The 25,078-nt window shown below is 39.7% G+C and overlaps 1 protein-coding gene across 1 annotated transcript in view; it reads right to left on the reverse strand.

The window, feature by feature from the left end:
• Positions 1-1,645: 1,645 nt before the first annotated feature.
• The window catches only part of LOC133159401 (syntaxin-binding protein 5-like), a 47,113-nt gene continuing 23,680 nt past the window's right edge, over positions 1,646-25,078 (reverse strand). Inside the window, exons 3-20 of the mRNA XM_061286356.1 lie at positions 21,429-21,529; positions 18,460-18,594; positions 17,236-17,299; positions 15,456-15,539; positions 15,261-15,384; positions 13,544-13,619; positions 13,246-13,400; positions 13,040-13,112; positions 12,693-12,840; positions 12,331-12,398; positions 11,502-11,542; positions 10,952-11,166; positions 10,670-10,845; positions 10,437-10,562; positions 7,958-8,109; positions 5,115-5,180; positions 2,048-2,242; positions 1,646-1,665 (exon numbers count right to left, since the gene is read on the reverse strand). Coding sequence (XP_061142340.1) covers positions 1,646-1,665; positions 2,048-2,242; positions 5,115-5,180; positions 7,958-8,109; positions 10,437-10,562; positions 10,670-10,845; positions 10,952-11,166; positions 11,502-11,542; positions 12,331-12,398; positions 12,693-12,840; positions 13,040-13,112; positions 13,246-13,400; positions 13,544-13,619; positions 15,261-15,384; positions 15,456-15,539; positions 17,236-17,299; positions 18,460-18,594; positions 21,429-21,529 — 2,019 coding nt within the window. The remainder of the gene's footprint in view (positions 1,666-2,047; positions 2,243-5,114; positions 5,181-7,957; positions 8,110-10,436; positions 10,563-10,669; positions 10,846-10,951; positions 11,167-11,501; positions 11,543-12,330; positions 12,399-12,692; positions 12,841-13,039; positions 13,113-13,245; positions 13,401-13,543; positions 13,620-15,260; positions 15,385-15,455; positions 15,540-17,235; positions 17,300-18,459; positions 18,595-21,428; positions 21,530-25,078) is intronic.

Below are 25,078 nucleotides of genomic sequence, written 5' to 3' on the forward strand. Positions count from 1 at the left end.
GTAGATAATCATGTAGTTTGAACTCGAGGAGCCATCAGAAAAAAAACATGATTTAGTGAATACAACTTGACCATGAATTTGTTTGAATGTGTCTGATTCCAAAGTACATCTTTCTTTGTGTGATTATGACCTTGTCGCAAGCTCGCTATTGAAGATCATTTGAAAGAATAATATACGGTATTTACTTCACTGCAGAGGATTCGTAGACTTTTAATTAAATCAACTTTACTGACTTTTGCACAAAAGGCTCTTTTATAGTTTTCAGAAAAAAAAAACACCTTGGCTAGATGTTGCAGCATTGAAAATACAGCTATAGGCTCAGAATTGCATAACGATAGTTTGAAAAACCTCAAAGGTTTAATTTTCAATCGCTATTGCTACAGGGTGTTGGTTTGTTGGATCTTCTTATTACACGCTCAAGCATTGACACGACTATGGTGGCGAGCCAACAATTGGAATTGCAATCTTCCACACAATTAACATCCTGAAATGATGTAAGACCATTTGGCCAACACATAGTACTTAATACCCACTGATGAATAATTATGTTGAATGAGTTTAAATGTGTATTTTTGTTCAAAACATGCATGTCACGTCATGACAAGACTGGCTGAGAATATTAACCAATGAGATTCTTTGCTGCACGTGCCAGTAATGGAATGCCATGTTGTGTCCCACTTGCGAATGCGTTAACAATGCGGACAGTCAAGCGCTAGAGGAAGGAGAAGTACCCCCATGGGAATGCCTGGCACAAAGGGTCCTATAGGTCAAAGTTCATACACATAAAACATGTCTGCCCAGCGATGACAAGAGCAGTGAGACAGTCACTTGCATGAAAGCATGGAGGACACTGACAATGTTAGAACAGTCTGCTTCTAGAACACATGGCGAGTTTGATGAAAGGCCGTTTGCAGATTTAATCATTAGCCTTGAGATCCACGCGCTAGTAGTATGTGCTTTATACTCACTAGTAAGACAATTCAGGCTCACAAGGAGAATGTTTTACTGGTTATGTTTTTTTATGACTAGTATATGACATATCTGAACACAAGAGGAGAGCTATGTGCAACTAGTGCAGTGCTTCTCAAATAGTGGGGCGCGCCCCCCTTGGGGGGCGCGGTGCTATTCCTGGGGGGGCGCGTGTGACCCTGGGGAACAGGCTTTTTTTTTGGCAGTACTAGAATAAAGTGTAATTGCGAATCTTCACAGCAGGGGGCAGTGGCGCTCTCATTGTTACTTCTGTGACGTTTGCGACAGTGCAACATTTTACGACTTACAAGACAAGTTAGGATAGTCACGGTGGGGAAGGGGGGGCGCGAATAGTTTTCTTCTTGCTAGGGGGGGGGCGTAACAGAAAATAATTGAGAAGCACTGAACTAGTGAGACAGAAATATGCGCTAGTTGACATATGTCCGTGCTCAGACTATTACTAGTGAACATGGTAACTAGTTTTACTAGTAGCATGCAGTTGTCAGATATAGTTTGGACTCACTGGTTACATGCAGTTGGTCCAACTAGTATGTCAAAGTGGTCCAGTAAAAAGCTACTAGTACATGCGATTGGGCCTAGTAGTGCTGTTACTACTGTTAGTGCACAGTAGTTTATAGCAGTCCTTTATCGGAAACTAGTAGCTACAAAAGTGACACTAGTAGTAGAAAACCGTTACTGTTAAGACACAGTCATAAATTGTCTTAGTGGCGAGAACAAAAACTAGTACATGGACCTTCAAGGACATCGATTAAATGCTCAGTTGGTTTTCCATACCCTGTGTGTGGTGGCTTGATTGTGCAACTTTACTGTTTTTATAATAATCATAAAAAAATTGTTGTTCTGCTTTCAAAAATAATATGCCATAAAATAAAATCCTGGATGTCCTACTTTTTTATTTGTATTGTTATTTTAGCTCACATAAGTCACGAAACCCTGCTTGGCTATTAAAAAAGAAAAAAAAAAAGGGATTTTGCAGGTGTTATTGTTCACAGTGCGGAAATCCACTTAGCATGCATGGTGCAACACAGAACCACACACCCGTCCCAAAATATCCCACTTGCTGTTGTCCACTTCATTGCTGCATACAGTGCAAAAAGCCACAAACATATGACCATGAGGTGGATATGTGACGCATCCCTCCTCTTACCATTGTCCAATAAGTAAAAGACTGGGCTGCAGTGGCTGGCTCTCAGACTGGCCACAGGCTCTGGTAGGACGCGTGGGTCATTGTGAAGGGAGGTTGGGTAATGAACTGGAATAGGAGATCCAACAGAACAGACAAGACTGAGCAAAAAAATAAAGAGACACATATCGGGTGAACTTGGGAAAAGAGAGACTTGCCGCTAACTGTAAGAGAACAGCAATGGGAGGAGGCGATTCATAATGAGCGATGCTTTAAAACAAAGGCTTCATATCGCTTCGCTTAAAAAGAGAAACGAATAGAACCTCACCAATTGTTTCTGTCATCTGTCTGGCAACACAAAAGTCACTGAGGTGAAAGAATGATGCGCATCACTGCCGCCCACCCTTTACTGCTTTGGAAAAAGAAGCATTTGAAGCGCAGAGGTTTGAACTGCTCCAGTAAGGATTCGTGACTGCAGCTGTTGGCTAAATTTAAAATTTGGTGAAGGTAGGTGGTTGTGGTGCATCGAGGGAGCAATTCTCTAGAAGGAGCATTTTCTTTGTGAGAAAATCATTACCATAATCATTTACGTAACCACTTTATGCAAATGTGCATTAGAAAAAAAGAAGAAATCCAATTACCAGTGTAAAATCAAATGCAATACATCATAAAGACGTTGAAGCAATTTGAATGATCTCAAATTACAGAGAGAAGTCATTTCCAAGTCGTTATCTGCTTTTCATAAAACCACTTGACCTGCCAGAAGCCGCACAGGTGACATTACTTCAGCGCACGATCTTCCTCCCATGACATGCTAACAGCTAAATATATCCTGCCAGACAAGGCAAAGCTCAGTGGCATGTCAGCTTATTAGCCCATCTCCTCTCTTGGTCTGGCTATTCTACAAACACGGTGCGAAGCAACCCTCAAACAATTGCACAAGCATAGAAAGACTTGAAGTGAGATGGGGCTTCTTTCAGGCAGGAGAAATGCAAAGAATCTAATAACCAAAAGGAGTAAAAAAAAAAAAAAAGTGTGGGCAACCAGACAGGATGAACGAGAACTAACAATTATTAAATAAACTAGCTTGCTTTCTCAAAGATGGAGCACAGAAGGAATATGGACTTAACGTTCAGCCTCTGTTGAGATACAATACGCACTTTGAACGATTTCTTAATATGAAAATGACAAGATTGTTGTAACACAACAAAATGACCTTTTTCACACCAGTTGTAAAAGGCTCCCAAGGCATGGCAAGTTGTTCTATTTAATTTGTCTCATCTTGTTTGCTTCTCTCCTTTGAGGGGGCCCAACGGTGCTCTAAAGGCAAAGCAAAACAATAAAAGACTGAATAATAGAAGGGGAAACTAGAAATGATGTTTTTTTATGTTGGTCTTTCCCTCCTAAAAATATGAAACCGTGTTGTTGTCCGAATCATGTTGTACTTTACAAAAAAAAAACATTGTGTTGTATTAAAACCACCGATCAAGATCTTCATCACATACCACATGAAACAAAATGCCACTTAGGGGAGCTCAGATGCAACAATTAGGATTTGCGTCAGCACTAAATTGGACAATAGGACACTTAAAATGTTGTCATGAAGAATTATACAATGTCACCTCCCAAGATGAACTGATTAAGGTGGACAAATATGGAAACAATTTTTTAACCAAGCCTATTTTTTTTTTCAAATTATTGTAACAGTGAATAGTTTGTGCTGATGGGCACATGAGCATGCATGCTATCCTCAAAACGCACGCACGCACACACACACTTGATAATGTGTCCGCCCACACTGTTGCCATGACACTTGGAGCTTCAATTACACACCTCACTTTGTGCCTCAAATTGCCTTGGCACAAATCCCGAGCTTATTCATACTGCTTGAGCTTGGCCACTCATGGCTTCCTCTCCTCTCCTGTACATGGCAGCAAACTCAACCCAACGCGGTCTGTCTGCCGGTCTCCCAACACGCTCGGTCACCAAAATAGAAGATTTGTAATACATTTATCGATGATGTACAGCATGACTGATGTCATACAAAGGCCATCCAGCTGTCGAATTAGCAGTGATCATGTTTCATATCCGGGGCAGAGCCACTTCAGCTCCTCAGGCTTTTTCCTACGCCCACAGTGATTTTATCCATGTTCACATGAAGTGAATCATCGGAGCTAACAATTTACTGAGGTAATAAAAACACTTTTAGATTTCAGTGTTTGTTTACATGGAAAATAACTGCTTTGATATTTACCTTCAAAATTGATCAAAATGAAAATGGAGGTTGTCAAGTACGACTGTTGTGTGTGTTTGGGGGATGCAACTAAGGTTATATGCCGAGATGTTCAATTTGATTTAATAGTTGCCTAACCATTCCTCTCGAAAGTTTGCATTTCACTCTAAACACATCAAACATGTTCCCTTAACTGTAATAAAAAGCACATTTGTCCATTTCTGTTCCCCTTCCTTGTTTGTAAAGTTGAATGCCAAGAGTTGAGTTCAAGCCTGAATCCCTTTTCAGCATGGCAGCAACAACAAGCTTATGATAGCAACACAGCACACACAACTGCAACAGACCAGCGCACAGAATATCAAATCAAAAATCCCCACTGCAATCGCAACATAAATAAAACATGACTTTTCTTCCTTGTCCAGCAAACAGCTCGCGTCGTAAATGCATTTTGAAATCACACGCAACACCGAACAAGCCCATTATGGACTTGACGATAAACCAACCAACCAAGCAATGTTTTCTTTTACCAAACACTTTGTATTATTTCCAATACATTCCGTATCTTTTTAAAACACTGAGACTTGGAAAAAGTATCAGGTGACACTGGCCTGGTCAGAACATACCACAGGTGGCGCTGGGTCTTGAAGATAACGGCATCCCGGCCCGGCCCGGCCCGGCCCGGCCTGGCCTCATAGCATCAAGTGGTATACCGTACGTTAGCATAGAATGATTGTGGTGGTGAGGCTATGCCAGTGTGTGATTGGTTACCTGAGGTGGGCGACTTGCTTCTCTCCATGTCAAGAGACTGCTGGTTATCAGATAGTTCAGTAAGGCCTGCCATGGCAGTCGAGAGGGAGAGAACATAATATACAGACACAGCGTGTGATTATTTTTATATCACCGTTTGAACAGTTGCATCTTGTTTAGTAGTGTGAGCCACTTGGAGCCTTAAAGAAAAAAAACGAAGAAACTATTGTGTTTGTATATGTCCAGATTTTGAACAATATCGGTTCAATCCACTTAATATTTACGTGTAGCAGGTTTGCAATTCTACATTTGAATATTGGTTCATTTCTAGGCACAAAGTGGCTAAATTCTGGTGTGACCTGCACTACAATCTCAATATAGCATCTCCAAATCTTTATTTGAAATTATAAATTCGGATTACATTGGCATGTCACCATGACAATAACTCAGCACATGTATTAAGTAGTGCAAATCTCACGTTGAAGTGACATACACAAATGTATAAAGTCAAATAAACACATACAGATCGGAATCTCATCGCATGCATCATGCACAAGCATTTACAGAGATTTCATTTTTACCGCCCCAAATTTGGTTCCAGTGTCATCCAGAATGCTAAACATTCAGTTTTTGGACACTTTCACTTGACAGAGGTCATCAACTGGATCGTATAACATTTGAAACTGGGCAGGACTACTAACAGACCCCACCCCCCAAGGAATATCTGCGTCTGCTAAGGACAAACCACTGGACATGATTGGAACAGGCAGCTCTGGCTCTGCGTTATTGGCGAAATCAGTTTTGATGTTTCATCATGAGGCCAGCTTCATTCATTCCAAGCATCTCTTTGGTTTGTCTTGTTTATTCCCTTTCCAATAACTCTGTTGTCTTACCGAGCTTCACACACACACACGCACACACACACACACGCATACACAGATGAAAACACCAACCCTCCTTGCACACACACACACCCCCGTATAACCTATCAGGTAGGCTTGACTTACTCTGGTAGGATGTACGGATCCTTTTCTTTGAATCAGAATAAAAGTTAGACAGGCCGCGCATGCAAAAGTCTGTCAGGCAGGCCCCGCATGCCCACACCAGCAGCCACAGAGTCACCATTAGGTTGGAGACGAAGAAGTGGAAGAGTGGTAAATAAAGAGTGCAGGTGAGAGGAGTGAAGGAGTTGGTGAGTATAAGAATGAAGGGGGGAAAAAAGCCAAATAATTGAGGATGGAGAAAAGCATCATGGAGGGGAAAAGGGGGGAAAGAGAAAAGAACACACGGTCTTAGAGTGTAAAAGAAAGTGAAATCAAGTCGCAACTGAGCAGCAGAAACACTAAGGTCGTGTTTAAATCAAGTTAATAAATGTATAAATAATAAATAAGAGCACCATTAGCGACAACTTGCATCACAATGTTGCCGTTGCTGCATCACCTCATTTTTGTGTGCTTGCGTAAATGTCTGGACAAGCATCGGAAACTCACTATTAGAGTCGAAATGTGTCATTTATTGGTATCGTCTGGTCCTCTTGTTCAGCTTTGTATTCTGTTAAATCTCGCACCACCTGCGGTGCGCAAAAAGGCCACTTTGGACACTTTTTTGTTTCCCTGTCCAAATTGATCTTGTAACGCCAATACAGAGAGACCTTTATAAAACATAAGAGCGGTAGAAACCAATAACAGCTCTTACGCAACAGCTCAAAAAGTAACTCTCCATCTACCTGGTTGGTGCCTTTTTTTACACAAACACGGAATACTTTTAAAATATGTTGGCTACACTTGTGGGTGTTACGTAAGATTAAATCCCACCACTTTTAAAAGCTGCTATCGGGAGCTAAAACATGTTGTAAAGAAAAATGTATTCAGAGATAGAGGGGACATTTTGACAGATCATTAGTGTGGAAAAAGAGTGTTTTTTTTTGGAGACAGTGAAGATCAGTTTCAAGGAAAAGGGAGGCGTAGGTCAGGCGGGACGACAGGACCTCGACAAAACGGCTTTTGACTAAAGGCCTCAGTTCAAGCAGTGCTAAAATATAGACAGAACACAACTGAAAGGACAACATGCATAAGAATGCAACTCAGACTGACACACATATCCTGTATACATGCACCTCATAGCAGAGTGCAGATGTGTGACAGGCATATACATATGGATGGATTATTATTATTTTTGTCTATGTATTAAATTGTGTGAGACAAAGTAAGAGAGAAAAGTAGGAAAAGGGATTTCTTGGACTAACTCTAGTATTAATGCTTATTGTCCATTATTTGGCTGAATGAGCGAGACCCAGTTCTCTTTAGAGTTTTTTTTATTTTCTAAAGAATCTATTTAATACATAAAAAAGCAAACATTAAAGGCAATAGCAGAAAATGTGCCTGTAAATACGGACAAATAAATCATACAGTATTCGAACATAATAGAATACTATCAAGATTGTTGTTTGTTGTTTTAAAGTGTGGGGAATTCATCCATACTAATTAATCAGTCTGAAATAAAACTCAGCAAAATTCTCAAAAGTCTACCTGGACAAAAACTATCTACACTAAGAGTCAACTTTTTAATTTATCCACCGGTCTTCATTGATTAAATCCAAAAAGGGAATGGTATTGATTTCTTGAAGAATCTAATTAAACCACCTGCATTATTGATTACCCATGAAGGGTACCTGTGGAGTTTAAACATAGATCAGCCTCAATGTGTGCAGCTCAAAAGAAGACAGAGAAGGAGTGAGAAGAGGAGAGCCTACGTACGTAATTGACACTTGAAGTCTGAGTTGGCGTTCAGTGTGTGTTAGTTGGCTACATGCATATACAGATCAGTGTGTGCGTGTGTGTGTTGTACATGAGTGTGTTCCGTACCTGAGGTGGACTGTCTGTTCCTGCGGGGTGAGCGGGTAAGGCGTTGATAGGGATCGGCGGCTCCGTACAAATCCAAAGTGGACATGCACAACAAGATGGTTTTCTGCAAGTAGTCGACCACCGCAAGGCCATTACAGTTCCCGAATGCCAAACTGCAAAATAGGATTTTCACAATGTCACCTTTAGAGAACTCATTCTATCCTAATTCATAAAACAGTGTTGTCTTGAGATATCGTAGCTCATAACAAAAAACACTTGTGACTCAAATCATTTTTGTACATTGAAATGAATAGAACTGCCATCAATCTGTTCCAGACTTCTCCAAGACAGTACTGCGGCTTCCTCCCACCTTTTAAAAACATGCTTCTTAGCAAGTTAGTTGACATAGGCTCCAATTTACCCACAATCCTAATGAGGAGAAGCTCTATAGAAAAATTAATTAAAAAAAATCGATGGATGGTTGTTTGGATAGCTCAGTATTTGAGATTCAATTTTTTACTGAATACATTTGACGTTAGTTTCCAAAATACTTAACATTATACCATTGCTGTTTGTCAGCATGATAATGATAATTTTACAGAAATATTTTGTGCTTTTTTTAGATTACAGAAAATTTGTCCAAAATGTCTTTATTAAAATTGGGGATTTTTTTTATTTATTATTATTTCACAATAAGGCACCACTGAATTAAAAAATTCAGACATGCAGGGGATGGGGGCATGTGAAGGTGATCCATTTGGTGCCAATCCAATTTAGGATCATTCAGTCTCGGCAAATATGCGCTCTGAGTGCTATTTTAGCTATACTTGATTTCCCAAAGGCTCTATAGCCAATTGCAATCCCTTTGCTGTAGAACCAGTTTAGCATTAAAGTGATGGATCAACACTGATAGCCCCAAATACATGGAAAGCCTGCATAACAAACCCCTCCAAACATTTTATGTTTCAATTGCGTTTGATTTTGTTGCTACCTTTTCCCCTCCATGACCCCCACTGCCTCCAAATTGCACAATCCTTGTGTTTTCTTTCCTTACAAGAAGTGGAGAAATGAGGACGAGCTGGATATTCCCAAAAGGTAAAAAGCTACACAGAGAGAGAAACTTCCAGATGTAGAATGAGCATTTCAAACTTCAGGAGAAATTAAATTATGGCAAAATTCCTGAGTAAAATGTTACAAGCGTGTTCGCAAATTCCTTGTTGGAAGTTATCGCCACCATCACAGTAGGAATAATGACATCAAATAATGAGACACGGTACACTATTGATATCCTCCGACTCACACTGCAGTCATCCCTCTCCGGAGACTTGGAAGGAGACAAATATTATCTTCCATCACAAAATGAGTCTAAATCCTTGCTGAATCAGCAGGCAGGCATTCAGGCACCTTAAGAAGTCTTCTGCTCTGTACTTTGCTTTTAGTTGGTGTGAAAGACATGCTGTTTTCTCACAAAGAAAGCCAAGGAAGGCACAGAAATGCAGAATGTTTTCTTCGATAACCGCAAAAGTCCAAAACAAGTGACAGGATGGTGTCCTTGCATTGTGCTGAATAGTAGTTAACATGTCTCAGACATGTCACAGTCATATCTATAGTATAGTACGTGATAACCACGAGTAGAATGTGCTGTCTTTGGAACGACTCATGACAAAACCAAAAATATCCATCAAATAAATAATATTTAAATAGATACAAATATAATAAATAATATGATAAATATAGAAATATAATAAATAAAAATAAATACATATAATAAATAGTAAATACATAGATAAATAGGACAACCAGTCAAAAGTTTGGATGTAGTTTCTTCAAAAGCCAAAAAAAATGAACTTTTGATTGGCAGCGAATATTTAATCTGGTATGGACGCTTTCTTTCATAATTTGGTAGACAAGGATCTTTTGTTTTTTTCCAACATGGCAAAAAGTCACAATCAATAAAAATAAACCATTCAATTTGCCTAGAAAGACTCAGAGGGAGAGAAAAATGTTCTCAGTGTGACGTATTTTGTAAAAAATTGATCCGATGGAAAGTAACAGAAGTGGGAGGGAGGCAGACAATCTCATTTGTTAAATGCACAGAAATCTCAACACGATAGAATCTGAATACGGCAACAAAGAAAGTGTGACCGCGTCGTACATACCAAAGTCCATAAAGTGCTTGTTTGGCACACAGACAGAACCATTTAGCACTTACACAGCTGGTTAGACAAAGCGAGTCGATAGTAAATTACACAAAAGAAACATCCACTCTGCCTGTAATCCGCTCCAATTTTCCATCACCTGCTTTGCTTTAACAACAACCCTAAAATATGTACTTGCAATCCTCAGAGGGTAAGATCGTCCCAAAATCGTCACAACTAAAGACTAAACACTGCTTGCACTTTCACTGTACCTTTACTCTTAATATTTGTTTACCCTTAAAAGGACCACTGCTGCCTACTTTTCTTTAAGGGTCCTGACAAAAGTACAGAGCGTGACTCACAGGCCATAGGCGGAGTTGATGTCCAGGCTTGAAACCTGCTGTGGAGGTTCTCCATCTATCCAAGGCAGCTGGATGACTAGCTCTGCCTGGTAACCAGGAGGTACCCGCACCGCACGATCCTTTACCCTAGAAATTATTACATTAATGGTGAGCTACTTGAAATATCTTCCTGACCTTCGGGTTTTGCTGATTTGATTCATTTAGATGGGTTTAATGGAAGTCAGAAAACTTACTTAAGGCAGGGTGTGCAATCCTTTAAAGACTCGGGTGTTCCGCCACCGGGGCTCACTGGGTGATGGAGCTGAGGAGAGTGAGAGCCCGACTGGGGCTCTGAGAAGCACGGATTGTTTTCATTTTCAGAAGGGGAGATGACATCCTCCGGATCACATTGAAGTCGCACCTCGAGAGACTAGGGAGGAGACAAATATTATCTTGGGATGTGAGATCACTTTTTTTTGTTTAACATTTCATGGACATGGATTCTTCTGTCTATTAGAATGTCTCGTCTCACTCACCACAATCTGAGTGTTGGCATCATATTTGCTGAAGCGGTAGAGGATAATGTGGGCCGAAATCCCCACGACACAAAAGATGCGACTTTGGGGACACCAGCTGACCATTTGCACCGCAAAAGGGTCATCGTCCACCAGTTCTGCACCACGGCCCTCGTTTTGTTTTGGCTTTTCAAACACCTTGGAGGTCTTCAGCTTGTATAACATCTGCAGTGTAACTGTTTGGAAAAAAATATAATTTGTGTGGAAAACAGAATTACGACAACACCTGTGCACTGTGTGATGGAAAGCACCATCTATAATTGGCAAGAAGAGCATTCCTCAGGCTTACAATTTCAACTGGAACAACACATTAGGATGTATGAGTTATCAAAGTGATCCAGACTTTTCATGGTTGGTAGTGAAAAATGTCCATTTCCTGGTATTTTCTAGATTTAATGGCATGCAAGGATATAGCGATCAAGATTTGCCTTTGGGTAACCTCTGTTATGAGTGTATGATATGATGGCTTCCCAAAATATTATATGGCACATAATCCTGTATGTGGACTTACTTGCAGATGCATCCCAAAACTTGATTGATCCATCTGCATGTCTAGACAAAGAAGGATAACAGCAATAAGTAAATCGGAATAATTTAGGTTGTTTATAATTTCACTAGTATGTTTTGTAGGACAGAATTCTCATCATTATTATTATTATTATTATCATTACTATCAAAATTTTCATTTTCCCGTCATTTTCCTTCATTACAAGGAAACTAAAAATTCCTTATCTATGCGTCAAAACAATGACGACAAAAAACAAAAAAAATCTGAGGTAAAACGTGACTGCGGGAGTTATGCAGCAGCAGAGACCAGCTTGCGTGTTTGCTTCAGAATGGTTTAACATCTCTGCCAACCTCTCAGAGTGCGGCATTGCCCCACTCTGCGCTGTGCTCATTATGCTGGGCTTGGCAGAGTCCCAAATCTAAAATTATACACAAAACAGCAAATGCAAAACACTATCATCTTGCCCTCGTATGGATTAATAGAACCCTTGAATGGAAAACAACAACATTTTCTTTTGTTGCTGGAGAAAACAATGTCCATTGGGCTGGTATGTGAGCTGAGAACAAGCAAACGAAACAGAAGTAGTATGTTTACGGTCAACACTTGACACAACTGGGCCACAGAAAATATGAAACGAGAGTGCTGTCAATATTGTTTACTCTTCAAACAGCAATAGAAAAAGAAAATTGCGTGGGAGAATTCGTTTTCTTCTTTCTTTTGGGTGGGGCTTGAACATATGAATCCCATTTCCATTCATTTCAAAAGGAAAAGATGACTTGAGATATGAATCATATCACAAGGCAACATAACAAATACAACATTGGTGACATACCCAGTAATGATGATCTCTGGGTAGGTGTGCGAGCCTAACGTCCACATTCCCCCACTAACTGGCCATTCCTGGTATGGAAACAGGCAAGCGTTTATTTCTATTAAAAGCACTTCACAACAACACTATATTCTATCCTCAGAACGTCACATGACATAACTTGGCTTATTTTCTGTGTATGTCTTGATAATGAGCATAACGGTTTGATGACTCTTGAAATCAAACTTGCAATTTTGTTTTTTTATTGGCTGGTTTCATTGTACAAAAGTAAATACAGTCTATTTTTTATTTATGGCATTCAAAGCATTTTTCACAATTAATGGCAGAAGAAGAAATCTCATTAGAAAATGACATCCAAACCAAACCTTTTGACTGTAGTTGGTCTTCTTGTGTTTAGCGCCGATGGAGTAAAGGACAGGGATGATGTCTGGAGGGCAGTCTGCAAAATAAGCTGTGCATGTAACTGGAGACTCGTGGATGTCCATGGGGTATGGGTTCTCAAAGACAGGGAAGCTGTGAAAATCACAAACACAAAAGACATTTATCTCTTCATGCTCTTTTGTTCTGACTTCATCACGCTTATTATTTCTCTAATTAGTCTCATCCCTCAGAGGGTTCCGGGTGATATCGTCGCTTCTTCAGAGACAACAAATAAGGATGTCACATGATCCATATCCAACTTAAAATGTCTATAAAACTGTGAAATACATACTTGCTCTGCGTCAGATCCACCACTATTAAATCTTTTTCTAAAAGCACCACCACTGCATACGGATCCTGGACTTCTGAAAGATAGAAAGTCAAAAGGGAATAGCTCTTCTATTCATTGTGATATCTTTAATAACATGAATTATAATGGCATAATTGGAACGTCAATGCAACCTTGACAGTTGCACCGTAACATTTGTTTGCGCTCACCGTTATTGTAAGGAGTATCACAAAGCGTCATGAACTCCACAATAGGGTAGTCCATCTCTAGCACTGTAATTGCCTTGCCGTGCATGATGGTTAATGTAGGCCGTCGACCCGCCTTGTCGTATGAAAGACCGCCGGAGAAGATAACAAAAGGCTCACTGTGGGAAGAGATCAAAAGTTCAAAGAAAAAGTCTTGGTCTGAAACAATCCCAGACTCCACATTTTATGAAGGTTTCAAATGAAAACCTTGCATTACATAGCTATAGGATCATTGTGCTGAGTCTAGAAAAATAAAAAACACCTGTTCCTTGAGGTCTTGTAATCCACTTTCAATATTGGTTTACATGATTCCTTCCTCCCATCTTTCTGTATTTTACCTGAAGCATAGGAAACAGCAAAGTAATTTGTCAAAGTAATGTCATATTCCTGGCAGCCTTACCAATCTCCCAAAATAATAAACATGTCAGATTGATGGGGTTGATAAAAGAATGTCACAATCATGTTGACACACTTGGGAAATTATCAACATAATAATCCTAAATAAGTCTTATGATAAACTATTAAAACCTAATACATATGTATTTATGCATGCATATATCTGAGAGTGCCTGTATATATCAAAAGAGGAGATCATAACAACACTGCGTTTCGGAAGTGTGTCAAACAGCAGACAAACAAACGGAACACATTCGCCCGAATAGTTAAGCTCCGCAAAGTGTTGCAAGTGGTGAAGCAGTTGGTTTATTTCACGGAGTCAGCAGGAAGCAAGTCGAAACTGATGTGACAGGCAGGAGTCAGATTCAGCTCACAGCGGGACATGTGAGCGTAACAAACGACATGAATGTGGGGGGGTGGGGGTTCTGCGGTGTTCAGGAAGTCAGTTGCACAAAACATTACAAAGTCAATGTGAAGCCACGATGGCGAACCGACACAGCTGTGTTGACAGTTGACGTGCAGCGTTGTGACTAAATTATTTATTCTCGACTGGGTTGGAGGCAGACTGTTTTGAGGCGCAAAACATGATTACTATTTGTTTTGGCTAAGAAGGGTTTTATTGGCCTGAGTTACTGCATATCCCTCTGTCTGCTATTTGATTGTTTGTGTTTAGCTTTTTATTTTATTATGGGGAGATGCTTTGCCAACTGTATTTCTACTTTTGCCAAGGAATCCACACCCGAAATTCTATTTAAAATAAAAAGACCCTAATCAAATTTAGTCAAATTGTCTTGTTTGAATTATTTGGCCAGGCATGGCTTATCAGATGAAAGTGCAGATGCTTGTATCTCTGTCAAATCAGATTAAGTTCTAATTTGTTGTGCTATCTTATTTTGTCTTCCTGGAGAACATTCTCGAAGCAATTTGACATCTTGACAGCTATTAACACATCAGATTGATAGCCGTTCACTCATAAGTGACTGATGTGGTCACAGTTGACAAATTAAGGCTGCGTATACTTCTGACAGAAGAGTTCTTGTTGTCATGAACTTTATTTAACTCTGTCCTCTCGCTTTACCGTCTGGTCATTTTCACACTATGACAACAAAATGTATCTCCTACAGAATTAGCCGTAACAAATTAACTGATATCCCACTGGGCGGATAATTGTTGCTTATTTACAACAAATATTCCATTTGTGTTCACCCATTGATGTCAGCTGCGTATAGTGTCAGGCAGAACAATTAAATGTTTTTCCATAGATAGAGGAAGGCATAATTAACCTCTGTTGTAATTCAAACAACAGAATAATAGCTTTGTGTTCAGCGACGCAGATACAGATTTCACACTGAGTGAATAAATTGAGTGAAGTGAGAGGAGATCATTTTATCACGTTTTTTATCATTATTGTGCTGGGAAGATTATTTTTTCTTAAAATATACCTCATGAAACATTGCACTAAAGAAAATTTACACACAGTGAGTTATGACCGTGTCAGCAAAATGATTCCCCAAGATAAATTGTTTGCTATAGTTCGTCTATAAATGGAAAAAACAAAGTGTGTAGCTATTTTTTTTTCTCACCGTGTGGGAAAGTGATCTGGATGGGCTTGGAGGTATTTCTGAGGTTCCACAGGGTCAGGCTGCCGTCTGAGTGGCTGCACATGAACTGTTTTCCTTCATGATGCCAGCATACTGAGTGGATGGCCTGCAGGAAAATAACCTTTATGGGATATCGTATATATACATGTTAAGTATTTATGGACTGTTTGAACTTACCTCATCATAGTAGATTCTGAAATCAGCCTTTTTGGCCCTGAGGTCCCACTGTACAATTGTCCCGCTCTCAAACCCAACAAGAAGCTGAAGGGGATGAAAAACAACCAATTATAATGAAAACACTATGCAGTTACCATTTTGTTGCTCATCCAGTTGTGCAACTAACATCTTCAGAATTTCTTCTATAGGCAGCATTACATATTCTTGTGCGATTCCCACCGATGTCAAGTGATATAGTCAATTTGAACTGTGAAAGCAATAATGTGATTCAATTTCCTCATCGCTCCACTTTCTGCCCGGGTTCTTATCACAGAACAGACATCTGAGTTATAGAAGATAAATTGACTGCACTACACTGAATGCATGATTTTTATATTTATTCAAGGAGAAACTACCGTCGTTTGAATATGTAAAAATTACACCGTCATTTTTTTTAGCAGTTATATCATATGCTCCAGTCATTGTCATTTTTGTTATGACCAATAAACCCTAAAAAATGCAAACTACAAATACGAGTCAGTATGTGTACTTTCTGCTTCATGCACCATCGCAAAGGTAAAAATTTGGCCCCGGATGAAAGTCGAGAAAAGCTGACAAAATTCCATCAACGTAGATGGAAGTGTTTCTCAAGGAGAGTAGCTTTAAAGAAAGGGGCGGAACGTGTTCATCCTGCTGAGAGGAAAGACTTGTGACATCTCACACTGGAAGATCAAGAAGTTGAGGGAAGGTGGGAATGAAAAAGGAGGACGCCTTGAAAAAAATTGTGCAGTCAGCAAACCTGAGCTTTTTTTTTGCAGTCCTATGATATTGATATGCAAATGGTAACGAGAAGGGTAACCCGTAGGTCTTCTTTAAATTTACTCTAAGAAGATTCTATCAGATGCACTAATGAGAGATAAACCATGGAAATTAGCAATTAGGATAAGAATTGTGTAGTGTATGTAATCATGTGGAGTATTGATATCCCTTGGCAAGAGAAAACCATTTATATTTCCATCAAAATAAGAATACTGAAATATTAACACAGATCTATCAGGTTGAGTAATCAAATGTCTGACTTAATATGCAAAACTTGATTGAAGGTAATTTATCCATTCGAAAAACACATGCAGCCGGTCTTGACAGTAATTCAAAAGTCAGTATTAGTACCCATTTTCAGATAGCATTATGCAAAATTAAAATGAATAAATGAGGTTGTAATGGGATCTCTTGCGGTTTTTATTTTCTCAAATTGGAATTATCATCTTGGAATGAGTTCTACCTTGTATTTTAGCACGCTGAAAGATGAGTCATTAAATTTATGAAAATGCTTGAGCGCACACAAGAAAGAAATGTTTTCTCGATCTGTTCAAACATTCAGTTAGAATTCTTCTTATGATGAACAGTGCTTTGCTAAAAAAATTAGAGCTGCCTGCATGGCGACTTTCGAAACAAAACTATTCCATTGCATGCAACATGCGTGCAACACTTAGTCTGATGTCACTCAGAGCAACAAGGGGTGGCAGCTCTGAGCGAGTGTCTTGTTTTTAAGTCTTAGCAGCTTGTCAAGTCAAATTTTTTCCAGCAGCTATGAAAACCATTGCGTCGATCGATACGCTTGTCAATGGCCTTTTTTTTTGGACCCATCGCCACTTGACAGATTTTTTTACCAATTTGTTTGAGGCTTGACCCTAAAATAACATAACTCGAGTATATTGAATATGCCTTAAGCCTTCTAAGAACAACAGTGTTTGCGGTGTCAAAACAAAGGTGTTACTTTTTTTTTTATCTTCCTACTCACCTTGCCTTCATCCTTTGGGCTGTCACTCAAATGAACAACCGGTCCTGGATGAGTTTTTGTTGCTCTGTAAAAATAAGCGGGAAGAGTGACAGTGATATGAAGCCCATTAAAAACGGTTGCATTAGCAGTGCCGTGTTTCTGTATAAGACCCTTTGTATTCTTTTGTACTGAGCTTTTGTCAAAGTAAAACATTTTTATTAATTTCTCAATTACATGGGTTAAATGTAAAGCGTTCCCCTGCTATCACAAAATGGCAGCAAAGCACTTTTTTTCTATTATACAACGCTGGGGTCAGACTTAAACAATAATCGAGAATAGAAAAAAGAAAAAGCGGCATGTTTTTGTGTTGATATTGTGAAGTAAATGTCCCGTCCTGTTTAATAGAATTGCTAATTCTCTGAGCACATTTGGTAGCGTTTTCAATCCATATTCAATTCAAACAATAGAAGCACAGTGCTATATCAATATGGATTTTTAACTACATTAAGAATTGATGCATCTTAGAAGGTTTTTTTTTTCCCCGCACGGAAAGCAAAAAAAATCAATCAAACTTATTCCATATTTCAGAACACAACTGCACTGTGAATAATGCTTCAATCGACACAACCTTCATTTATTTTTTCAGAGAGCCCGCAGATGTAAGAAATATCTCATCGGTCTTGACTCCCAAATGTAAAGTTGCCATCTGAGACCTTTGCTAAGAGTCTTCCCACACAAACAAACACACAAACACTCATGCGCAGTGTTATGACTGCTCACTGTCATTTAGGATGTCACAAGAGAACAAGATGTCTCGGTGTGGAATTGGCGAGTGACTGACATGCTAACAGGGAGCTTGTCAGTGTAACACCAGGGAGTGTGACGTGGGAGGGTGACATTTTGGAAAGAAAAAAAAACCAAAAACACTTATCAGAAACATAAAAGCCACAGTGGCGTAATTGGTGGAGATATATAACATCAATCTGCAGCTTAACAAATTAAAGATCAGAGTTCAGTTCTACTTTTTACTGTGTGCTCATCTGAAATGCAAAATCATTTGCGATAAACGTTGTCTTAATCAGTGAGGCCACAGTGACCCTGACCTACAACTGAATCTGTCTCTATGATGAATACCTAATCGAGCCAAGCATTTTTTTTCTCTCATGATTAGGCTAGCCAGGTTGAACCTACATGATTATTCTTTCTTTTCCTGTTTCCCGCAGCCTCTGAAGTTTCATTACTCACAATTCGATGGCTTTGTTCCACATGATGACGTATCCGGATAAAATGAAGGACTCGATGTTGACGATGTGTGTGTTCCCGCGCTCTGTCCCCACATAAAGCCATTTACTCTGAAAGGGAAGGTGGCAAAATGTGATCCTGAAGAACAAGAAAGAAAATGGGGAGGAAAAAAAAAGGTTAGAATATGCATACCAAATTGTGTGTTTGAATATGTTTTTTTTTTTTAGTCTTTGCCTTGAATCAGGCCCCAATGACTTTGCAGTGTGGACCAGTGATGGAACTCAGATTTCTTTTTTTCTTGGGGGGTGGAGGGGCGAGAAGGGGTCAATTGCGCAAAACAAAACATTTTTACAAACCTCAGAAATTGTTACGATAACATTAACAGTCACCAAGAACAGAACAAAGAAAGATGGTAAACATCTGTTGACTTACAGCTAGCATAGTAATGAAGTTGGAATATTATGTCACAACAATCTCAAATTTAATCAAATGAGGTGTAATAATTGCTCTTATCCATGGCAGCCATGCCGTGACTCATTCACAGAATCATGAGCCAACTCATCTTGAAATTTTCATTTAATACTTGGCAGAAATGCCCAACATATTTTTCCCCAGGGGTTAGGCTGCCTATCATATATCATTGCCTCCACGCAGCTTTTTTTTTTTTACAACCACATATTCTTCCGTATACCCTAATAAAAAAAATTCTCAGCCAGGGTAAATAGTTGATCAAAGTGCCATTCGATACCATTGCCAGGAAATGAAACCTGGCTGTTTTGTATTTAATTTATGCCCCGAATCACAAACATTACTTTACATAGTGTAACTTGAAGTATAAAATTAAATCACAAAGGTAGCCAATCACGAAGCTCGCTGAAGCACAGACACAAATAGAAACCGTCAACATTTTAGAAAGAAAATAAATAAATAAAAAGGTTCTTACAGTTGCGCACAGAAGAATGTGCACGGTTTTAACAATGCCCAATTATATTATGATGTGAAATTCCTTAGGAGTGACAGCAACAAGAAAGTGACTGACAGCTTTCACAACACAATCGTCTCCATCGTCTCCAATGATTCATGCATTATTCCCAGGGAGATTCTGAGTGGGGGTATTCAAAGCTTTTGATTCTGTAGGTTGAGCCTGGAGACACGGAGTTAAATAGTAAGTCGCCACCTTTGAAGGATGACTCACGATGCTCTCTTTTTTTTTTTTTGCCTTTTGTCTTTGAGCATGATTCACTGCTCAACTGCCGAGAGCTGCACAGGCCTCCTACCACATGGCACCACGCGGTACAATCTTGTTTAGAGATCAGAACACAATTGCAAACCTTCTCTTCTGTGTGTTTGTGTGGGCATGTGCATAGCACAGATTGGATGTTTATCTAAGAATTAGGAACAGAAAAAAAAATCTTGTTTTAACAATGAGTATAAAAACATCACTTTCTTCTTAAAGTCTCGAGACACACCGCGTTATCGCTTAAATTTGGAGAGGGTTGCTTTTGAGATATTGGGCTGCATGGCTTCCACAGCGTTTCAAAAACATCCTCAGGGAGTAACAGAATACATGGACCAGTGTTACATATTTAGTATACAAAATAATTAACTGTATTCTGCTATGGACACTGCCAGAGCTGGCGGGGGTTTGGGTCGCAGAGGCACTGCCCCCTTCCTGAAAATGTTTATCAGGGTAATCTGACCCCCTTGGCCACAAGGATAAAGGTCTCGCTCCACCACTGGCTACAAATAGAGAATAATATTTGCCTAATTGAATTATTGGTATACTTTTTGAAAATAGGAAATATTTTTGTTGGGAATTCCTGCACAAGTGCCCTGCAGGGTCATCAAGGACGAATACCCACAGTTAAATTCCTACATTACAACAGCTCTTGTAATGTTTTTTACGTGATGCTTAACATCCTAAACTTGTCTTTGACTATTTTATACAAAAAATACAAAGTACATGAACTATGATGGAGTAGGAATATCAGTGCTGGGTCATACCTCCCATCTCCTGTGGGCTCAGCGATTTAGACATTCCTCTTAGCCAGTCATTTATTTTTATTATAACCCTTCAGTACTCTCTGTGCTACTCTGTAGCACTCTCTGGTCAAGGTGGTTGCACGTTTAGGCACTAGGGTATTTTTCATGTCGTGATTGCCAAGTGGTTTGCTCACGGTACAGTGTAGAAGTAGCCATTTATCATGTGTGCCAGTGATGCGGTCTACGAGGTTGCAGGGAGTAAGAGTCTATCTCCGCTGACATCGGCTGGGAGGGGGGGGGGTCACCCGGGACGGCTCACTAGTCATTCACAGGTTACCTCGCCTCTCGCCCAATGTCAGCGAGCAGGCCTCACGTGGCACAACACGGGTGAAGGGGAGGGAAAAGATGATAGGTAAAAGGATGCCATTTAAAGTTGCTCTTTGGGGAAAAAAAAAAGTTGATATTCAGTATGAAAGATTATTGTGTATTGAAGAGAAAAATGAAAATGTTGCAAGCATTCTTATCTCGACTATGAGGTATTCAAACAAGGCTGATAAGAAATGTGGAAAATGGTGTGGTGAAATGTATTTGTGGCAGAAATGACTCGCTCCATTGTGAACCACCGCAGACTTTGGAGACATCAATTTTCTCTTTTGGAGTTTACTTTTTCTGTTTTCAAAAGCAGCATTGCTATATAAGAGCAATTGTTTGCCATTAAAGTTTAATGATAGGAAAAAATAAAGTGAATGTGCTGTTTCTCAACACCCCAGCGATGGTTATTTTCTGGAAACAAAAAGATTCACCACCGACTTTTTTTTACATCATGTGAAATTTGATCCATTTAAAAGTAAATGCTGGTAAGGATATGGTCCCTGAATCCATTTGTCCTCATTAGAGTTGTCGGTTGGCTGGAACCAATCACAGCTAATGTGAGAGACAGGGTACATCCTGGACTGGTTGCTTTTGTGTGCCTAAATAGAGGTGCTCACCTTTCTCTGTTGAACTTGAGTGAATGCAGAATAGCCGGTCGTCTCTGACGAAGATTCCACAAGTGTAATGTGTCATCTGCACAAGCTGAGACCAAGGCCCCCTGCAAATAATAAAAAATAATCTTCAGCAAATAATCAAGTTTAGAATCAAATATAGGCACTTATCCTGACAAACTTTCAAGTGGGGTCAAACCGTAATTTAAGTGGACATATTTGTCAATCCATCTACTATCTCTTTTTTTTTAATTAGTCAGGGTTGCAGAATCCAAAGTTGTTCTCAAAAACAATAACTGCAGCACTCAATCAAAAAATAATAATAACCTATGAAAAATGTAAGATGCTCTACCCTTGTTGGAGGCATAAATTGTATTTAGAGCAAAATTCCCGCGGTGAACATCTTTGAAGACTCTTAAGATTGGAGCCCAAGGAAGAATTAATATTAGATTAAAAATGTAATCTTGGTATTAAAAAGTGTAAAGCAATTTTTTTTTCCTCTCATTAATTTGGTTTTCTATTAGCTGCTCACTGGCCACAGGCCACCGCAGTCTTCACATGAAGTGTGTCGCAAATTGTCTTGTACATCAGCATCCGGGCTGTGATTTGAATGAAAGAAGTGGCTGCTGAGGAAAAGAAATGAATATGAGACAGCTGTATTTACATTGACCTCTATCATTTGAGCAAATAAATAAAACTAACCTGTGCACAACAGACCCATTATGAATTTGACACACCCCTCAGCATTTCCCAATCACTATTTTTAACTAAACCTTTTATGCAAAACATTTGCGGTATCTGTTGCGACATATGCTGTTAACATTGTGGTAAACAAAAAAACATCCTTACTCTTTTCGATGTAATATTCATGCAGCATAATAATACATTCAAAACGGGCAAACAAACAACATACCGGTAATTAGTCTAATAATATCCTGCGCAATACAACCTCTGATCGTAATTGCAATTCTGCTTAATGTTTCTGCTCATGAGCGAGAGCGAGCCGAGGAATTCATTTTCGGATGATTGACAACCCGCAGGGACGTTTGTGTGACGCAGTGAAGGTTGATGCTGTTAATCAACGGGGCCTTTTAAAAGTGGCCCTTTTTGTGCTAATAGATGAAGTCAATACTTCAAAGTGCATGTCAAGAGGAAACTCAGGAAACTCTGACAAAGCGACCATTAGCAGGGCAGCCACAGCCGACATACTTGAATGCAAGCGAGAGCACTGACATGCAGCAACGATGAGAACATCAATCACAGCGTCGCCAATAACCCGACAAAAAAAAAAAAAAACTTACCACATTTTTGTAATGTCTAGTCTTAGTTTTATTTTATTCAAACAATGATATTGTTACATATGTCTGTTTCCAAACAAGTTAAAAAGAGTAAGACACAAGATACCGGTACCGGAACCGATATCTTGAAAGAAGACTGGTACCAATACCTGGTACTCGTACTTGTTATGAGTTTTTAGGAATAGTTTGAGCGCACCAGCGACTGTGTATTAGATTAATACTCCTTCAAAAACATCCAGTCATATTAGACAGGTGTCCCAATGCTTTGGTCACATAGTTTGTCTTACCTCATTGATAAGGAACTGAAGTTGAAGAACAGCTGCACCGCTCTCATGCTGACAAAAGCAGTCAACCCCAGGCCGTCCTAGTCTGATGACATCACAGAGTCAAGGAATTATAGGAATCTTCACAAAAGTTATGCAAAAAATAGCAATGCTTATGGGCAGATCTAATCCATCTATTTCACGTTTCTTGCTAAGCTCTGTACCGCAATTGGTAACGGTCTTCCATTTTAACAATCTTTAGATGCAAAAGTTTACATCTGATTTGATAACTTGCTCGCCATCAATTAATGAAATTTGGTTTTGCAGCCCTAAAAACAAATCTCCCACCCTGCATAGTTTCTATTTCTTTAGCAGTGCTAGCTGCACCACAAATTACATCTTCCGTGAATTGTCAACGTCGCGTCGAAAGGACGACTGGAGAAGATAAATGTACATTGATGTTTGATGATTACTCCTCTTCTCTCCCCTCAGGGGATTCACGTTAGCGGTGAAGCATCCGTGCAAAGGAGGCCAGGAAGGCGCAATACCGGTACCGCACAGTCCCCGTTGGCGGTCTCTCTGATTCAAGTAAACAGTGTTCAGTCTGTGGAGCTAATTCCTTTATATTTTTTACGTGTTTATGCTCTGAAAGAAAAGGGTCTTCTGATATATGGATGAGGAGCGTGAACTGAACAAAAATCAAACTGCACATCGGTGACAACAGCTTGTGTATACATTTGCTCACTTGTTTTGCATTACAAAAATGTGTTCAAAATGATACGCAGGACTTGGAAGCTACACAATAAAAATGACTGATTTGCCTTTCTTTCTTTTTTCTAAAGTGAAACTCCTCTCCACCTCACTTGGTATGATGTCGACCCACAACATCATGCAAACAGCTCAGGGCACCTGATTGTGTAACGTTTATGGGCTGCAATCACATATCGTTATTTTGAGAATAAAATGTGGAAAGCTGTCAACGAATTAGCTTCAGTAAGCAATCTGGGAGCATTGCAGGCTACGGAGCTGAGATATATACCAATTTGTGTTATCATACTGGGACATAATTTGAAACGGCACTCCACCTTCACTTCACCAGGGCCAAATAATCCAAATTTGAATAGGCAAACCTTCATAAATAGAATTCTGTCATAAGGATTAATGAATCATTCACTGGGAAAATGAGGAAACCTTTGTATGAGTTTTTTTCAAGGCTCTCAAGCACACAAGTATGATTAGCTCAACAATTTTGAGGGCAGCACGCCTCAAATTTAAGAGGTCACGGCTTTCATTCTCATCTCAGGCCCTCATCTGGATACCACTTGAACAATTTCAGTAATAAGACGGCACATGTTGCCAACTCAGTGATGGTGTAAATGCGCGTGTGAATGGTTGTCCATCTCTATATGCGCCTGGCAGTCGACTGACTGCTGAGTCAATGCTTGGCGCCAAGGGAGGGTGATGGTAGGACCAGAGCAGTGGTGTTGGAAAAGACTGCAGGGTGGTTGACAGTGTGTCTTCCAGAAAACTTGCTGACTCGGTTGGATCTCAACCCCCAGGCCAGAAAGACATGCATAGATCTTTTTTTTTTGTAAGGATCCCCACAGTTCGAGGCAGTTTCACTCCCGCGTATTCCCTAAGAAGTGGCAATCGAACAAAGGCTAGAACGACTCCAGCTTAACCTTGTGAGTCATTGAGAAAGATAAAGCTGAATGTTTTTACATTTCTCTTGGTTGAGATTCTTTGTGTTTGTGTTTCATTCTGTCTACCTCCAAAAATTCCATTTCGTAAGTAATTCTACAAAATTCTCAGGAGAACATGTTCAGTCGACAAACATAATTTGTTGAGGCAACTCAACATTTATTCCGTATGTTGACTGTGGACTGACCGGAATGACCAATACTGATTCCAGTCACTTAAGGGTATAAAAGCCAGTGTGTGTGTGATTTTAATGGCTACAAGGGAGTGGACAGAAACAGATTTGAAATCATCAGTTTGTGTCAACGTATATCACTTCACCCCCTGGCAGACCACTCGTAGCACACATCACAATCAAATTCACATCACACTCGGGGCCACATCAAAACAACCGTGA

The sequence above is a fragment of the Syngnathus typhle genome, linkage group LG9 (genome assembly GCF_033458585.1).
Source record: "Syngnathus typhle isolate RoL2023-S1 ecotype Sweden linkage group LG9, RoL_Styp_1.0, whole genome shotgun sequence".
In the NCBI taxonomy this organism is placed as follows: Eukaryota; Metazoa; Chordata; class Actinopteri; order Syngnathiformes; family Syngnathidae; genus Syngnathus; species Syngnathus typhle.